This window comes from Hibiscus syriacus, unplaced genomic scaffold, assembly GCF_006381635.1.
Source record: "Hibiscus syriacus cultivar Baekdansim isolate YM2019G1 unplaced genomic scaffold, ASM638163v2 tig00111989_pilon, whole genome shotgun sequence".
Taxonomy (NCBI): Eukaryota; Viridiplantae; Streptophyta; class Magnoliopsida; order Malvales; family Malvaceae; genus Hibiscus; species Hibiscus syriacus.
The window spans coordinates 944,000-963,453 of record NW_024063230.1 but is presented as its reverse complement, the minus strand read 5'-3'; the positions used below and the strand labels follow the sequence as shown (position 1 = coordinate 963,453).

The 19,454-nt window shown below is 35.3% G+C and overlaps 3 protein-coding genes and 1 pseudogene across 6 annotated transcripts; 1 reads left to right on the top strand and 3 right to left on the bottom strand.

Annotated features, from left to right (window-relative positions):
- Nucleotides 1-2,714: 2,714 nt before the first annotated feature.
- LOC120173866 lies at nucleotides 2,715-5,954 on the top strand (annotated as a pseudogene).
- Nucleotides 5,955-5,965: 11 nt separating this feature from the next.
- Nucleotides 5,966-10,042, bottom strand: LOC120173864 (NADH:quinone reductase-like). 4 transcript variants are annotated; one of them, XM_039180913.1, is made up of 6 exons: nucleotides 9,882-10,042; nucleotides 9,020-9,265; nucleotides 7,445-7,540; nucleotides 7,060-7,205; nucleotides 6,501-6,729; nucleotides 5,966-6,321 (listed from the first exon to the last, which is right to left on the bottom strand). In XM_039180913.1, exons 1-6 carry the CDS (start codon nucleotides 10,014-10,016, stop codon nucleotides 6,127-6,129), a joined length of 1,047 nt encoding a protein of 348 aa, XP_039036844.1. In that variant the 5' UTR covers nucleotides 10,017-10,042; the 3' UTR covers nucleotides 5,966-6,126. The 4 variants fall into 4 exon arrangements, with proteins under 4 accessions (XP_039036844.1, XP_039036845.1, XP_039036846.1 ...); XM_039180914.1 differs by having other exon boundaries at nucleotides 6,501-6,720; nucleotides 9,882-10,040; XM_039180915.1 differs by having other exon boundaries at nucleotides 9,053-9,265; nucleotides 9,882-10,040.
- A 1,601-nt stretch (nucleotides 10,043-11,643) lies between these two features.
- Nucleotides 11,644-17,030, bottom strand: LOC120173867 (polyadenylate-binding protein 2-like). Its single transcript, XM_039180917.1, has 6 exons — nucleotides 16,923-17,030; nucleotides 16,732-16,834; nucleotides 16,199-16,269; nucleotides 12,241-12,432; nucleotides 11,964-12,085; nucleotides 11,644-11,843 (listed from the first exon to the last, which is right to left on the bottom strand). Exons 1-6 carry the CDS (start codon nucleotides 16,968-16,970, stop codon nucleotides 11,795-11,797), a joined length of 585 nt encoding a protein of 194 aa, XP_039036848.1. The 5' UTR covers nucleotides 16,971-17,030; the 3' UTR covers nucleotides 11,644-11,794.
- A 1,571-nt stretch (nucleotides 17,031-18,601) lies between these two features.
- Nucleotides 18,602-19,146, bottom strand: LOC120173850 (uncharacterized protein At2g29880-like). The gene is made up of 2 exons (XM_039180906.1): nucleotides 19,060-19,146; nucleotides 18,602-18,961 (listed from the first exon to the last, which is right to left on the bottom strand). The coding sequence occupies exons 1-2, from the start codon at nucleotides 19,144-19,146 to the stop codon at nucleotides 18,602-18,604; spliced, it is 447 nt and encodes a 148-aa protein (XP_039036837.1).
- Between the last annotated feature and the right edge of the window lie 308 nt (nucleotides 19,147-19,454).

Below are 19,454 nucleotides of genomic sequence, written 5' to 3'. Positions count from 1 at the left end.
CTTAAGCCCTAAGCAAAATCCTTTCCACTTCGCTCAATCTCGATTACGTCAATTCGTTTGGTACTTGCTTCGATCAAAATCTACATGTTAACATGACTAAGATTAATAACGAGTTCAATTACTTGTTAAACAAACATCATCTACATAAACTAAATGAAACACCTAATTCAAAATTTCAGGCTGAACAGTATCGGTACTCTACATCCATCGATACTTCCCTTCGATGGTACCGATACCTACCTCATTATCGATACCCAAATTGCATTATGGAATTTCCTCTTCAATTATAGTATCGGTACCTTACTATTGGTATCGATACCCCTGTATCAATATTGTTCTTCCAATACCGATACCTTGCCTAGAATTCACTTATTTCATTTCGAATTTGACCCAAAACTCACCTAAATATCATACTTCTAACTCCATTCATGCCCATAACTCAATAACACTCATCACAATCAACTTACATCAATTAAATTCCCTTTAACATCCAAAATTTTCATTATGAGACTTAAAACTAAAATTATACCCATTCTTCAAACATGTTCCCAATCCATTCTAATACCTCAAAACCTTATTCAGACCTTTGACAAATCAAATATATCTTTAAAATCTAAATACAAATAAATTTTCATCAAATCCCTTAAAAACCCATTATACCAAATCACCATTAACTCATCAATCTCATAGTTTCTAATCATCTTTAAGCTTTATTAAGCTTCTATACCACCTAAAGCTCAAAACCAATTCAAAAATGAAGGAACAACAAACTTTAAGATTACTCACCTTAGCAATGAGGTTCACGGTGGAAAAGGAATAAGGGAAGATGAGAAAGTTTCTAGGATTTCTTTACCTTTCTTCTTTCCCCCCACATGTAATATAACACTAAAAGTGAATTTTAAATTCATTTCATGCCAAAAGACCACTTTGTCCTTTCATCCTTCAATCTTTGATATATCCTAAACAAAAGTCCACATCAATCCTTGAACATTTCAATTTATCAAAATCAAACCGCAAAATTTTGAATTCTTACACTTTAGTCACTGACTCGATATTTGGGTGTTACATACAATGCCCTTCATATTTCTATGTCAACGAATCCAACCACGACTAAATACAGCCAAACACAACTCGATCTCTAACTTAACGTTACGAATAAATGCATCTAATATACGAACATTCACCTCATTAAATAAATAGTATACAAATTAAAATATAAGCTAATACTACAAAAATAACTAAATAAAATTCATAATAAATAAAATAACAGAATTTAAATTATTATCGTATCAGTAAAATGACTCGATATATGATTCTCATATAAACGCATCAATCCACATACCCTTTTTATAACTACAAAAATAATAAAAATTATTATTATAAAATATAATAAAATGATAAACTATTAAATGATTATAATATAATAAAAATTTAGCTTCTAAAAATAATAATTACACATTCTTAAAACTTTATAGAAGGATAGATAAAAGGAAGAAATATAATATTTTCGTTTGTGGTGTAACTGTTGAAAGGAAGGGGTATTTATAGGGGGGGGAGGCGAACGGATGGTTGGGCTATATTTATGATGGACATTTAGATTTAAATGAAAGACACAGATAATGATATGCGCCGTTTGCCAGCTCGGATGGAACCCCGCGAAGGCGCACTTCATGATCCGCACCTTCCAACGTGGCGTCAGCTCGGACAGACCCCTCAAAGGCGTGCCTCATGATCCATGCCTTTCCACCGTGGTGGCAGCTCGAACGGAACCCCGCGAAAGCGTATTTTATGATTGCTCTTTGTTAGAAATAGTGCTAGATCGGTTATATATGGAGAAAATGTGATGGCATGTAATATTTCGTTATTAGGGTGATTTTTGGATAAAAACACTGAAACTTTCAATCATATAATAATGAACGCTTAACTATTTATTAATTGCGGGTACTTAAACTCAAAATTTCTAGAAATAATAAACAACCCTTCAATAAAACATTTACATTTAATAATTAATGTATTATATAACATTCCTTTAAAATGAAAATAAACTTTCAATTTCACTAATGAGTTCCGTTTGTAAATATTTCTCCAATCGAATTTTTTAAACTTAAAAGTATTATTTTTTATTCTCAATTTAAGTCAATATTCACTTTTCATACAAATTTTTAGGTTAAAATCACTCTAAAAGCATTCTCAAACTGATTTTGAATAATAATATTAATTAATTTATAAATATATAGTGAAAAGTTTCTAGAAAACACTAATGTCTTCCGCAGGTTGGTGTCGGAGAGCCTTTATTTCATTTCTTGCACTAAATAGCAATGTGAGTGTATTCAAAAAGCAGAGCATTGCTCTGCTTCCAAACGTTTCCCTACACCACCCGTCTGTCCCAAAGCCACGAAACTCGCCTCACGCCCTTCATTATTCACTAAAAACAGAGAACCCATAGCCCCATATCTTGAGAAGAAGACCCATACATGATACATAGTAGTTTCAGGTAATTACTTCATTTGATATTAAAAGACCAGACTTCTAATCTGTACCTTCTCTCATATAAACAAGTTCAAGTTTTTGTTGGGATTCTCTTAGTTCTCTTTGCTACGAGTTAAGCTGTGATCATTTATATTTTATTGCTTGTTTTCTATGATAATAAATCTTGATTCTTTGATACAGAGTTTCACATGGCAACGACTATTCCTTGTGGCAACGCAGTGACATATCGTCCTCAATTTATGTCAAGCTCGAATACCGAAAAGTTGCGGATACCTCAAGTGCGGTGAGAATTTCTCCACGGAGGTTTAAGAATCGGTTGACTTGTATATGCTAAGTTCTTTTAATAAATGGCTCTTAGGAAATAAAACTGCTGCAAAACAAAACGTTTGTATTGACTAGTGAATAAATGAAAACAAAGGATTTACTTTGTTTGTAAGCAATTTTATCGGAGTTGGTATAATTTCAAAAGTGGATGTTGTTGGTTGGCTATTGGAATAGAGGTGGTAGCAGTGTCGTCCAAAACCTTTATTGTATGATCATGATATCTGCAATAACACCCGTTATGTCCACATTCGTAACAAACACAGCACAATCGAAAACTAACCGCAATTTAAATCCGTGATTAACCGCCTTCTAAACTTCATATACCCGAAGTGAGGAAGTTAAACCCGCTTATGTTACTTTCTTGAACAAAATATTTCAAGGAAAGGAAGAACCATCAAAAACTGTTTTCCAATAAGAGAGCCTATCCCTTTATTGGAATTGTCAAATGACAACTACTAGCTCCAGCCACTACTTAGATATGGGCTACCCACTCCCCGAGTTTAGTCCCACTATTTGCATTAGTAGCATTACTAACAATGTCCCATTTAGTAGGCTAAAATTTTAAATCATCATTAGGTTGGTGCAGCTTTTAGGTTGTGGAAAATATGTTGTCGTTCCTTTAGAGCAACAATTATGCGTTGTGTTTATGTACTTATGCAGTGTTTCAACTGAGATACGGGGCTTAGCATTTGCAAGTTCAAGCATTTTTTCTCAAAATATGGCACAGGTGTTATTTAATTCATGGTCACCTAAACTCCATGTCACCACTTGGCAAGGCATCTGATTGTCAAAGCTGCTCGGGTGAGTGTTTTCTAATTTGCCTTTTACCTTCTAAGGATGGATTAGTAGCAACTATGGTTTTGTAATATTTCTTCTCTGGTTCTTTTGCTCTTCTTTCTGGTATTTGTTCCCTAACTGCATGTTTTATTATTTTTCAAAAATTCGTACCTGCAGGATTATTATTCCATCCTTGGAGTGTCCAAAAATGCCAGCAAATCAGACATAAAAAAGCAGTGAATAAACTTCTCTGATTGTTCTTCACTTCAGTATTGTATCTTATAAGCTTATTTTTCACTTGGCATGGTTTGCATATGACGGCTGGTGTTTCACATTTCGTTTTGAGGTCTACGTTTATCGAAGCCTTCCCCCATGACATTATCTACACTTGCATGCTTTACTGCCATCATCCTTATTGAAAGATTTAAGATCAATGCTTTAATTGTAACTTTGAACTGTCTGCCTTCAATGATTTGGACTCTAAATCTTATTCTATTACTATGCTTAGTGTGCCGTATTTACTGAATTATGTCAGAGTATCCCTTTGTAATATTGATTTTTATTTATTTGCACTGATTATACTCATTTCGTGTTCAGCTTATCGCAAGCTTGCCAGGAATTATCATCCTGATGAACAAGTTAAAGTTCCTCCTAATTTTTGCAACTATTCACTGTGTCCAGGTATCCATTTATTTCCGTTCATTTATGCTGCAATGGGATAAAACTAATCATAGTCTTCATGCCAAGACATAATGGATTCTTTCTCATATTGTGATTCTCCACCTTGAACCACAGTGATTTGCAAGAATAATTAATTTATCATGTATTTCACTTGCTAACTTGAAGGCTTAATCATCATATTGATGTGATTTAGTGGTTGCTAGTCATGCCTTGATTAGATAACAAGAAGGCCTGTTGAAAATAAAAATTTTGTAACAATTATGAAGATTGTGGCTGTTGATTAATGCTTCTCAAACATTCAAACCAACAGAATGCTGTGAAAGCAGTTTGTAATAAAAAAAGGAAGGAATAATTTGCAGTCTTTGAATGTTGTGCACTTGTGCTAACATGACATGACATGACATGACATAAATGACTACTTTTATTGAATTTTTTTCTGCGATTGCTTAAGTCTATGCTAATATTTACTTTGCCTTCAGGGAAGCAGGAGCTGAACAGAAATTTAAAGAGATTAGTCAAGCTTATGAGGTACTAATCTGATTTCAACATCGGTGATTGGATCTGGTGCCAGGTTGATCTTGGGATTTAGTGTGTACTTTTTGTTCAAGGTATTTGTACAATAAAGATAGAAGACACTATGGTGCAGGTCTTGTAGGACTTTACCAATCCATTCGATCTATTTAGCTCATTCTTTGACATGGACATCGGAAATAGAGGTGTTAGAAATATGGCTGCAGAAGGCGAATATCTAATTTACAATCTTGTCTTGACTTTCAAGGAAGCTGTCTTTGTGGTGGAAAAAGAGATCGACGTGTCCAGGCTTGACAAATGTACCATCTGTGATCGCTCGGGTGCAAAGCCGGGGACTGATACATATTCTTGCACCACGTGGTGGGCAAGGGCAAGTTGTCTCATCGTCGAGGACTCCACTGGGTGTCTTCAGCAGGTGATGACCTGTTTTGCCTGTAGTGGGACTGGGAAACATTCACTCCTTGTAACAAATGTGGTGGCGATGGCAGAGTAAGAAAATCAAAGAATTAGCCTGAAGGTGCCTGCTAGGGTTGATTCCGGTAGTCGGCTGAGAGTCAGATCAGAGGGGAATGCCGGAAAGAAAGGGGGTGCCCCTGGTGATCTTTTCGTTGTCATCGATGTGATTCCAGACCCTGTATTGAAGCGGGATGACACTAATATTCTTTATACATGCAAGATTCCGTACATTGATGCAATCCTGGGGACAACAGAGAAGGTGCCAACAGTCGATGGATCGGCCGATCTTAAAATCGCTGCCAGTGTCCAGCCCGGAACAACTTTGGTCATGGCAAAGAAAGGTGTGCCGTTGCTGAACAAAGGCAAAATGAGGGGTACCAATTAGTGAAGGTCCAGGTTGAAATCCCAAGATAGCCAAGTGATGAAGAGAGGAAGCTTGTTGAAGAACTAGCCAACCTCGGGAAAACCAAGACTTTCAATGGTAAGAGATAAGAGAGCATTCATGTATTTCACATAAAAGTTTTGGTTATAAATTGCAATTTTCCGTTTCTCTAACCGTTGTATTGTTTTAAGTTGTCAGACATAATATTTCACAAGTTCATTAAGGCTAGGTCTGTGTAGATGGTGAGCTATATATGTCATGGGTCTTCTTATATAAATTTTGATAAGATTGTTGAACTGTATTAATGGGGTTATGATAGCATGATTTTTATGTTTTTATTATGATATTTTATTTTCCAGAGACTTATTTTAGTATTTTACATATATGTCAAGAGTCCACATGATACAACTTTAAGCTGCTGCAATAACTTCAGCGACATTGGTACAACATTCACATGAACTTGGACTCTTAGTTCATGATCAATTTTAGACCGAGTCCAGACTGAATGTTTGGTGGATGAGAAGTTTTGCACCTTCAACGACCCTCTTCACAACTTCAGCGGCAGGAATAATTTCCTTGATGAGCCCTACACTTTGGCCTGCATACATCACCATGCTTTCAATGTCACCTGTTGTTGTCGGATTTGGAACTGTACCGGCAAACCGTCGAATTTCTCTTTCCTATTCAACATCATCATCAAATGAACAGAAGCTTATCACAAGTTCATCTCAGTCATATTTAACTAGAAATTGAAAGCAGAAGTCCTATGAATTGGAGTTAAACTGATCAAACGGTTCTATTGTTGAAAATGAGATCATGCAACATTATCTCCAAAATCTGTAGTCTTTAAGATTCTCACCACGCCATGTATTACTGACCGGCCGATGATAGGCTGATTAGATTCATTTTCTTGAGCAGGAAGGGATTTCCAATCACAGAAGAAGGGTGTTTGCAGGACACGGTGTGGTGCACCGGGCCACCTTGCTCTGCCAAACACATCTGTGTACTCGGTTTTATCAAGTTCAATCAGTTTCTGCTTGTACGTGGAGTGAGCATAGCTTTCATGAGTTGCGAGAAACCTGCAAAAACTCGATACATGAGGGAAAATACATACATAACAAACTTCACAAATGCTTCAGGCTTTCAATCCTATGTTCAAGATTCAACCTAAATCAAGAAACTATCAACTCAACCCATTCCATTGGCTAGGACTAAAGCATGAACGTATGACTTCTTGACTTACGTTAAGTGGAGTTCAAATGAATTTGACACAGAAAAAAAAGCAAAACATTACGAATTCAATGAAACAGAGATGTGATAACTTCATATGCACTTAAACAAATCTGAGTAACACCCGTCTCGGAAATGCCCAGATTACTGTTAGTGGGCTTATTATTTTACATTAATACAGTCCTAACCTTGTGCCCATGCAAATGCCTTTAGCACCAAGAGCCAATGCAGCAACGTAGCCACGAGCATCTACAATGGCCCCGGCAGCAATAACAGAAATATCGCGATCACCAACAAGATCAACTACTCGTGGCAATAAGGAAATGAGAGCATCCTGGAAATAATATAACATCACAAGGAATGCGAATTTGATATATTTCAGTGGTCATTTTTACCAAGTTTTATACAACTGAGAACCAAAATAATTATGGAAAATGGAAATGCAGATAAGGATCAAAGTCTTACTAATTTCAAAATATAATTGTATCAAGTGTACAGGGACACAGTTGTTAATGTTCTCCAAGATAATTATTAATATACTGGCAAGATGATAAACTCAAGATATACTCATACCTGTCCAATTACATGCCCTCCTGCTTCACGGCCTTGGACGATGATTGCATCTACTCCCACGTTAATTGCTTTTTTCGCTTCCTCAAAACTCCCAACCTTCAATGAAGTCACATTTAGCTCAAGAGAAAGCAGAGTACATCCGGCATATAATTTGATGTCAACATGAGCCCCCAAAATTAGTGTTCATTTCTTATGCTTGCCTCACAAATGAATGCATATTATTGTTTCCAATACACAACTTTCCCATGATAGTCTTGCATACCATTACATGATGAGTGCTAGTTAACTACCGGAACAAAGTAAAACCTCATCTCTGCCTACCACATCTCTCTGAGACCCCAAAAAGACAAAAACTAATGCTATTTCTTCATCAAACGAGCATAAACGCAGTTGTATACCCCATAAGAAAACATTATTGCTGAACTTAAAAGGCAATATGAATATGAAAGTTTATGAAGACATTCAATGAATCACCTTAATTAGGCCAAGTCGCTCTATCACATGGTAATTTCAAATTTTAATGGTGTGGCATAGAGTACTGGGAATGCTTCTCAGTTTTCCCTGCCCCCATCCCCTTCCCATATAACTTTCCATCTGTCTATCTATCTATATATATAGTAAAATCTCTATAAATTAATAATGTCGGGACCACGCAATTTTATTAATTTGAAGAAATATTAGTTAATCATTAAATTAATAATTTATTAATTAAAAAAAAAATGATTCAACGAACCTACATTATTCTTCATGAATAAAACATATACATTGTTTTAACTAATTGAATAATGTTCATATACAATGTGACTAATTAAATATAATGCATACCCTTAAAAAAACAAAGTTCATTATAACACGTAGTACTAATTAAAACTTAATGCAAGTTCATGTATGGTAAGGAAATCAACCACTATATAAACAACATCAAATATTCCTAATTAGTCAATCCAAATCAAAACCAACCAGCCATGGCTTCACATCTAAAAGGTATCCAAAATCAACCATTGCATATAAATATGTAAATCCAGTGGTGGATCCAAAGATTTGAAAATAGGGATCCAAAAATATTAATACTTAGTTTTTCAGGAAAATGGGTATGCAATTTTTTTAATTTTTTATTCTTCCTTTAATATATTGAACTATATTTAATCACTTATTTTGAAATAATAGGGGACTAAGTGCATCCACCCCTGCGTAAAGCACTATATGAGTATAAGAGAGATCACCCCACATGCATTCAAAAAGATTTGCAACAGTAAATTGATGAAAAATTTCATTTGAAAGGTAGTCAAGGTATAATAATGTTTTACTAAGTTGTCTTAATTATATTTTTAATTTTATTGAATTATTAATTTATAATATTGAAAGGACCATAAATTTATATAAAGGTCTTCCAAAAAAATAGTATCTTGTTAGTTTATCGAAATTATTAATTTAGGACCGAAAAAATTATTATTTTAGAGAGAGTATTAATTTATCGAGTATTAATTTATAGAGTTCGTAATATTATATATTTGTTGCCTGTTTTTGGTTGACTCAGGATTCCACAATCCAGAATAACAAACAACGCATATTTACCCATGAAATAAGAGAGGGACAAATGATACTCACTTGGGGAACAACCTTGACCCCAGCATTATGAGCTTCTATTGCAAGCTCCTTTGAGCATTCGCCCCAATACAATTGCAAAACTGCTACCTTTTCTTCAAGTATAGCCTTTATATTTTCCTTGTGAGGAAATGCCAAAATGACACCAACCCCAAAGGGTTTGTGGGTTAACTTTCGAGTCTTCCTTATCAGCTCCTTTACATATTCAGGTGATTCCTGGTACACCAAAGCATGGGAAAACCAATTGTGTATTCATATTTAAACACCTTAGAAAGTAAAAAGCACACATTTTTCTATCTGAATTACCAAAACAAGCAAATAATTAATAAATCATATTTGATGTCCTTCCCTGAACTGAAAAATCTATTTGGGAAGTGGGAATGAAAGAACAAGCCCAAACAGGACCTTAATTTATCTACTTGGACCAAATAATTTGCATAATTTGGACAACTCCTTATTACCATGAAAGCTGTTCAAGATTGAGAAAGAGTATGCACTTTATTAGTAAATAATCATGACTGAATGCTGTAAATTGATGACTATATTAGCTTAACCAAGAAAACAATAAAAGTTTTCTCCTTAAACATGCATTAGCTGCCTTCATTTAATATGGTTACTTTTTCAAGCTATACAAACCTTAAGTTTTAGGGTTTCATGCTACACTTCAGTATCCAATCAAGAGCTCTAAAGTAGTAATATTTACCAAGGAAGGTCAAACCATGAACATATAAAAATGTAGATACTAGAGTTCAATATCCAATGAAGAGCTCTAAAGTAGTAGTATTTAGCAAGGAAGAACAAAGTATGAGCATAAAGGAGTAAAATTGAATACCCAATCAGGAGCTCTGAGAAGGCCAACGCCACCAGCGTTAGCAACAGCGGCAACTAGCTCCGGACCAGCAATATCAGGTCCCAATGGTGCTTGAACTATTCCATACTCAAAACCCAGAATCCCTTTCCACCCCATCTCTCTATTCTATTCAATTCAACTGGCTTGTAAAGTATATGTTCATATGAGAGTATTTATATGGGCCAAAGTATTGGGTGCAGACTGCTTTAGTCGGGAGACACCAAATTGTATTTTGATACTACTAGTAATTTTGTTGTTTTCTAACAGTAGTTTCAATATTTATAGGGAATCAAACAACGGGTAATGCAATTTTCGTTATATAAATAAATAGGAGGTCGGTGCAAGAGAGAAACGTAAGCAACGACGTCTAAGAGGAAAATTCCAATTTTAATTGAGTTTTGATCCACTTCCCTCAAACCTAATCATTCTTTTATAAATGATTAAAGTATTATTCAATCAACAAACATTTTTTTAAAATAGACTTGATTTATATAGAATGTTAGTGTGTCTTTAAGATAATTATATAGAATGTTATAGAATCGAACAATTGCATAGGTAGGGAGTATTTTTGTGTCTGTGAACAACTAGGTGCTGCAACGTACTCAAAACTGGATTCGGGAAATCGTTGAAAAATTGGGGATGGTCCCACTCGTTGTGTTGTGGTGGGATCGGTTTGATTGATATGTATGTATTCAAAGTGAGGGAAAGTAGAGGATGCATAGTCCAACAGAGTTACATTTATTGCCAGTGCTTACAGAATGTATCCATTCAAGAATGGTAGAGCAAGGTCGTCAAATATTTGCATCCATGGAGGACAAATTCGGGATTTCTCCAGGTGTTGATCATTATGCTTTCATGGTGGATATTCTTGGTCGAGCACACGTACTTAAACTTGTAGAAACTATGCCAATTGAGCCACACTTAATCTAATCTCGATATTGCACTTAAACTCATTTTTATTTTAAATCTTATATCAACTACATTTTCAAATATATAAAAAAATATATATTCAACTACATATTGATAATTAGATTTTCTTCAATGGTTTATGTGCTTTTATATTCCCTTCCTTTGTTTTCGTTTTTTCTGGCATTACTTATAAGCAGTATACATTGTAAACCTTCGACCAAATATGATTGTTGGCACAATGGTAGAAGCACACTTAAAACTCAACACCGTCGTTTTGAGCTCTTTTGCTATATCCATACTTTCCCCTTTTTAAACTCTAAATCCCTAATTTCCCCAAGACAAATTATCTCTTATCATCCCTATTCAGAACCTGAACCGATGCATGGGAACCTAGTCTTTAGATTACATTAGCTCTATTATTTTTTTGGCTTGCTTTGATAACCAAGATGGCCTTATACCCTTTAGGTCTAGACCCAATACGACCTTTTAGTTTCCGCCAAGACCGAACAAGGGGCCATCAGATTGGAAACCAGGCGAAAGATGGCGCTGGGTATGAGAGAGACAGAGACCTAATATTAGCAGATGTCTTATTTTTTTTGTAATAAAAAAATGTGTTATTTTAAACTCTTTCTTAAAATCATAATACCTCCACAAACCGGGAATAATCTTTCATTTTTCTTACCGACAAAAGCTTTAGGTTATGGCTTGTGAGGGATTATATACAAATGCTCAAATTTGAACTTTAGACACATACTAACAAACTGACACATTCTTTAAGAAAAAAATTCGTTACATGTACGGCAAATGGCACAGGCAGCTCAACATGACAGAGCAAGATCTTGCATGATTCACACCAATAAAACCAGACAAGAATTCTTGCATGGTTTTGGCACATCGACCAAATTGATAATTAAAAAGAAAAACAAACCTCATAAACTAGCCACATTATCAAAAGTATTTGAAACTACTACTGTGGTCCATGGTACTTAATAATAGGGGTTGTATCGCGTTGCCATTCTCAACCTTGGAACCTTCCTGCAATGTAGTATATAGAACGAAGTTTAAAACCCTTTATTCAGGTTTGCTAAAACTGAAAATAAAAGCACAAAAGTGTGTGTATAGGAATTATGATGAGAAACACAGCTGCTAGCGTACCCATATCCATAGGGATTAAAGAAATATGGAGCCATAAATGGGTCCCTGGGTTGCATAAAAGGGTTGGACCGACGTGGACGATATGGCTTCATCCCGGGTATATTGGTCCGCTTAGCAGTAACCTACAAAGATATAGAGAAAGCACATGATGCTTAAATAGTTTAATAGATGATATTTTTAAACTGGAAAAAAAAAAACAAAAAAAATAAAGAAGCCACCGTGTTCTTTTTCTTCTCAAAAGAGATGGAAGGGGAGGAGAAAAAACAATAAACTTTACCTTCAACTGCCTGCCATGAAGTTCAGATTCATTCAAAAGAAGAGCCTCTTGAACAGCCTCAGCTTCAAGGAACTCCACGTATGCATAACCCTTTGGCTGGCCATACTTATCTGTACGAATAGTAACCCTATTTACAGTCCCACACGATTGGAAATGCTGTTGAACTTCTTCAGGTGCACACGAATAATCCACCTGCATTAACAGAATGTTATATACGTAACCACTAAGTCTAACATGTGCAGAACATAATATTTTAAAATAATAAAAATAAGGAGTAAGTTGCTGTAGTTCTTGATCTGTTAACTGAAAAAACAGAGACTAAGCAACAAACAATGTCCCCTTTGCAGCAAGTTTCTGCTTACTAATCACCTTGTTAAGAAAAGGCAGACCAACCTGAATAAAGAACAGGGTGTAGTTCACAACGTTAAACATCCAGTGGACTCAGGTGTTTATAAGGAGCTAAGCTAAAGCAAATGATTAAAAGTTAAAACCTTCTCGAGAAATTAGCATTCACATGGGGAAGACATTGTTGATAGATAGGGCCGACAAATTGATTAATGCTCTGATATACCAACTTGATAAACTTAAAGAGGACAGAACAAAAAAGGATATATCAGTTCATTTTAGTCACAGACCACGGCCAGTGCCATATTACAGCCACATCACATTAACATTTCATGGCCAAACTAGGGTAAAGATCATTTGAAGAAGCACAAAGAAAAATCCATTCATATCTTCCGTAATACAGAGAAGAAAACAAGTGCACATATTTCAAGAGAAAGTATTTTATGAGAACTTATATGTGTTTTAGAATAGGAAACATGCTTAATATTTGTTTTTCTCAATGTGTAATCATGCATCAGAACTAAAACCAGAATCAGAGTAGATAATAAGGTTGTCATTTCAGTCAACTTTAAATAGTTTTTTTTTAATAGAAGTTGGAGGTCTCATTAAAAACTCCCTTCTTATTCGTTCACATACTTAAAGTATGTTAATGAACATTGGAAGGAAGAAAAGAGTACCTCAAATTTTATTGATAATAATACCCGATACAAAAGACACCACGGAATATCCTCTCATGGTGATGAACACCATTACAACAAACACCTTAACCTCATATAACCTCATACAAAGCCACAGTCTAATCACCTTACTTCTAATTACACCACCAGCAATAGGAATAAAATAGCGCAACAGAACATAATGCAAATTAAAAGCAACACCTACAGCCATATGAACTAAAACAAAACCACAATTGAAGAAACAAGATCTAATGAGACTCGTCTTCTTCAGGAGCCCAAGAGTTTGGTTTGAATGAAGGCTCTATCTCATGCACCATGACCTTGAAGAAGTTGTCACCAACCTTCAATTCCACCATCGTATCAATTCTCGCATCAACCTTTGTGAGGACTTGAATTTTGGCCCGATCAAAGGATGATGGAGAATGACAACTTTCGTCAATAGCTAGTAATAAACCCCACTTATCAGCAATGTTCTTGAAAGTATTCCAATTCCATGTGTGAAAAGGAACACCCTCGCAAACTAACCATACTCGACGACACTCCATTACCAAACTCTCTGACCAAGCTTCGACTAAGGAGAACCACTCTGCGAGAATCTTTGATTTATCGTTCTTTACACTTCTCAGTGAAGCATTGTCTTCGAAAATCATTAAAATCGCATTACCAGCAGCTCTCATTCAGGTGAAGCCAGTGAGGCCCTTCGCTTGCATTTGTCTAGCGAGATGACCAATTTTGACAAAGTCCTTGCACCACCCCACTAGACAATTGCTCAACACCTGAAGTTTTTCTTCATCTATAACACCTTCAACTTTATAATGATTCATCCTCGAATCATCTTCCATCCCGGACTTGCGAAGAACGCCTGTCGAGGACTTTCTCTAATAGGAATGTCGAGGTTTGAATTTAGCGAAAGAAACACCAATTTTGTTGTCGTCGATACGAGAGCCATTCATTTTTGAGATTGCTCTCCTTGCTTCTTCGATTGATGCGAAGCGAATAAAACCAAAGCGAACTCCTTTTGAATTCCTTTTATTTGGAATAAAAGCATCAAGTACCCGACCATGAGAGCAAAAAAGAGATCCAAACCTCTCCCAATGAATCTTCTCTGGTAAATTTTCAACAAATAACGTGAAGCATCCAGACTTGTCAACTCTGCACCCCTTTGTTATCGACTTCCTGGATCCCTCGTGTACACCATTTACTGCAGATTTTTCATCGCAGCAGACTTCTTTAACTGACACATGAAAACTAGGAGATGCTACAGAAGCTGGAATTGGCAATGGCAATACTGGAGGAACAGGAAAACCTCCATACTTGTCAAAATCAGAATCTGTAACTACTCTTTTAACAACAAGATTCTTCCTTGCCATCTCGATGTGCAAGAAGGACTTTAACTTAGCGTCAAAAACTATTTTCTGAAGGGCATCCTTGGCAGCAACTGCAAATTTAACAGTTGAGAAGAGTGCGAAACCCTTGGGCTTATCTCCCTTGAAGCTCAAATGTGAATCTTCAAAACCTGGAAGCCATCTCAAAAAATTCTGCAACTCTCTCTCTTTGACATCTTCAGGCAGACCCATAATGAAGATAGTACGAACCTCATCACGATGAGAAAGGTGAGATGACAGAGAATGCGCAGCTGCAGAGGGTGAAGGAACTTGAACCGGAGGTCTCATCTTGAGAGAAGGTAGGATTCCAGCACTTGGCATGATGACTGACTGTTGAAATAAAACACCTAGAGACTTGACAAACTGTCCTGGATTTTGAATGCAGATTTGAACGAAAAAATCAGAGAAGTAAAATGCTAGGTAAGATATGCCTCCAAACGTGAAAACCCAGAGCCAATAACTACGATCTGGAAAAATAAGTTTTTCTCAAGAAGATCCGTTGACCAGCAATGATTATTCACAGTAGAGAACTTGGGTTTTTGTCACGAGCATCCGACGAGTACAGTGGAACGGTTAAAATGAAACTCGGGAAGCTGGTGGTGGAAAAGAACGGCGAAGAAAGGCAAGTAGATTTGCTCCGATTGAAAAGGAATCTAACAAAAATAACCAGGAAAAAGGCAACGTTGTGGGTAGACGAATATCCTTGAGAAAAACGGCGTCAAAAGGATGTCGAGTGCGGCGGTGGACGGTGGTCGGAAGACGGCGAACGGTGGTTGGAGGACGGCGGACGATGGTCGGAGGACGGCGGACGACAAGCGACTGAAGGTGGAAGACTAATGATGGATGACGGTAGTGAGGGCTGTATAAACGACACCCATATTTTCTCTCTCCCTTGGAAATTTGAAATTTGAATAATTATTGAAAAACTCATTATTGAATAATTATTGTAACTTTCTAAATGACTTTCTATTTCTTGTTTCGTCATTCCCCATGCCCAAACTGAGGCAAACATGTCAGGAACATGCAGCATCCCGTAGTTGGTTTCTCCATGCATGTGGAGCACCTCCATTCCAGTGTCACACAAATAGGAGCCCAAAGCAAGCCAATAAGATGCGGCTGGGTTGTGGCTCTTAATCCAGTGTATCTACTGGTAAAGCTGTCCAGCTAGTTGACTCGATTTGAGTTACAGCAACATTTTAAGTTTGGCTATGACGATTGTTCTAATTACTGGTACTAGTGTATCCTGGATTAATTATTTAAAATAAGTACTTGTAAGTATGTATCAGGGGAAAATGGGCCTTTGGGAAATTGATAGGATAAGTTTGACCTGATACACAATTTAAACATTTCCATGAATTTGGGGAAGGTTACTTTGTTGTTAGTGTTTAGATTCAGAAGTTAGCATGTCATTGAACTACCCGTGTAGCTTATGACTCCAAATTGATAGATATTTAGCTATATTCAATGGAGGCGAATACATTTGCATCATTAGAATATCATTAGACAGGTGCAAAGACAAGAAAAAAAGTAAGGCAGGGAAAGTGACCTCACATTTCCAACAAAGATTGATCGGGAATCTACTTCCTCTCGATTAACTTGAGAGGTAGCTGCAGCAGCAGGATCTATTGCATAGAAGCAAATCCAACAACAAAAGAAGAGCATTCAACTAAAATTAAAGAATAGAAATAGAAGATAATCATTTTATGTGACGCACACATACCAACAGGATTCAAAATTCCAGCTAGCAGTTCCCTAAAAGATACCAAACGGAAATTTTTATCACATAAGCTTAAAAAACCCATAAGGGATTTGATTCTGATTTAAAATCTTTGTCGACAATAAGGCAAACGAAAGGATTTATCCTATAGTTTTGCAATCATTTAGCCAGATATCATGCATTATGTACCAAAAGCCCATTTAAAAAAATGCGAGTGAAGAAAACAAAGAGAGCCAATCAAACGCTTTTATTTAAAACTAAAAACTACGAAAACTTTTTAAAAATAATAATAAAACCCAAAATCTCACATCAAGGAAAAAGAAAATGAGCACATTGGAGAAAGAAAATGGAACGAAAAACAGAGTACCTTGAACGGAACCCATCTCCTTCTCGACCTTAGCTTGCATCTCACGAAGAGCAGCGGCTTCATCCTCCATCTCTTTTAACCTTTTTTTCATGCCATCGAGGTCCTGCAAAATTCTCCAAAATTAGGGTTTACTAAAAATAGGAAAAACCCCAACAATAATAAAAGTACAAAAGGGAAAATAGTAAAATTACAGGTTCAGTGGATTCCTCAGCTTCCATAACTACATCGTCTCCTTCCATTTTTCTTTCCAAACTTCAATAAAATCTAAGGATAGAACACGGCGTTTGACGCTTTTTCTCCTGTGGTAACTAAATATACTTTCTCCCAGTGACGGATCCTTTCGCAGATATTTTCTGTTTGGGGGGTTGGCTATAATGCTAAGGATATTTCATTTCCAATTACATTTTCAATATTAGGGTGGTTTATAGAATATAAGATTACCGGTAGAAATAAGATTTTTAGAATGTAACATTACCTAACACATTATTAATGTTACATTATTGTGTTTGGTTTGTTTGGCAATAATATAAGATACAATGTTTTGTTGAAGGAATAAAATATTAATGGAATGTATATTTTACCAAATTGGTCTTGTTCTATATTTTTTAACAAGTGAAATTCTAAATATTTAAATAAAAATTATTTATATAAAAATTCATTGATAATATATTATTTTATTATTTAAATATATAATGTATTATTTTAATTTTAATTAATATTAAATTTTACATAATTTATTTAAAAAATATATTATAATTTTACTTCAACATTTAATTAAATGTTCAATATTAAGGATTTTTAACTTTCACTATGATATTGAATCGATTATGACGATGATTCCGTGGAAAATGTTTCCTCACAAAATAGCTGCTGGGAGCGTCTTGGTATAGGTACCATCCCTAATTGTATCGATACTAGCTGTATAAAATTCAAATATTTTGACCGTTGGAAAGCAACGGTATCGATACCATCCAAGGAGTATCGATACCGTCCAAGGAGTATCAATACTTCTATAAATAGTAGTATCGATACCGTCCAAGGAGTATCGATACTTATATATATAGTAGTATCGATACTAGACAATGGTATCCGTACCATTTTGAGATTCTGGAAAATTTTAGAGTCAAAACCAAAAGAGTAGTATCGGTACTACACTTGTAGTATCGGTACTACTTTATTGCATTGTATCGATTAAAGTTCGAAACACTTAGTAATAATTATTTCAAAAATATTTTTAATGTGAATATCAATTTTTCATTAAGTACAAAGTAAAAATTGACAGTTTAAAACTTTGAGAAATATTTGTAATATTTGAATAATTAAATCGAATATAATATTTAAATTTATAAAAAAATAATTAACATATTCCAAAACTAGCACATTACTGGCAAGTCATATACTACATATCAAAAAGAAGTATAACATTAACCATCAAAAGTTTGTATAATGTTCAAACTTACAAAAGATAATAGTCATGTCATTCTAAACTTATCATATATGTTGGTTATATTATATACACAAAAAATTCTCCAAGTCAAAAGATTGACATATACCTGGCTAAGCTACACAAAAAAGTTGGGACCATATTCTAAAGTCTAATAAAAAAGAGATCGACATAATTGTAGAATGACCACAGTCAAAAGGATGGTCTAAATTGACGACATTCAACTAATTGCTTAATCACATAATCTTGCTTGAATTCTTTTGGAAAAGAAAAGAAGAAATATACATTGTGCGCATCTTTGTTAATATACTCTCCTGCAGTAAGCATTCATCATTGGACATGACTTCAATTTTCATGAGTGAAAGTCGACATTCTTCGATCATTTTCTTCTGCCTCCTTTTTCAATAAAGCAATAATATCCTTAATTTATTTGGCAGTTTCTCGGTATGCAGCACCAAACTTACTTATCTCATGTACAAGCTCGGTTAACCCATCATCACTTCGAGACCTTTTCTTGCTAGCTACTTTTTTCATTGTAAGGGTAGAGGCAGTAGCATCAGATGTTTGGCAAGTTGAAGCGCCAACATCCTCTCTTGATTCAGAATCTCTTACTCCATCTTCTTCAAGTAATGCATCTATAAATGCATTGTCTTCAACATCAATATGTTCCACTGCATCAGCTGCTATCTCAGCTGCTATTCCTGTAGCTTTTTTTTCAAATATATGAACAAAGTCATCAAAGAATGGAAATAACTTGTTTCTCAATCCAACAGTAGTTGGATGACTCTACAATACAATAAAATTGCATATTTAATAAATCTTACAATTACTTATATAAATAACAAAGAGTACAGAAAGAAGATAAATTCAATTAAAATACTTACTCTAACCCAATCATCAAACACATCATTTGGTGCAGTTAAACATTTTTCTTCTTCGTTCCAACCGAATCCACTTCCAATATTCAACATTCAGATAAATCATTGTATTGCCTTTTGAGTAGCTTCACTTTAGATTCAATATGTGGATGAGCCCTAATTTATGATGTCGGAAGCTTGATTTCTAACATCTTTTCAAGATGAGATAGATAACCTGATCTAAATGTTCTATTATCAGTTTTCCAATGTGGGTTTTCAGCCAAAATGTGTAAGCATTCAACAAGTGCAACATCCTCCTCTTTAGTCCACATTCTTTTAGTTACTAAAGACTTAATCTTTCCAGATGTCCATTTTTCCCCCTTTGAGATTCCATATTTGATTTTGACATATTGCTCTTCGAA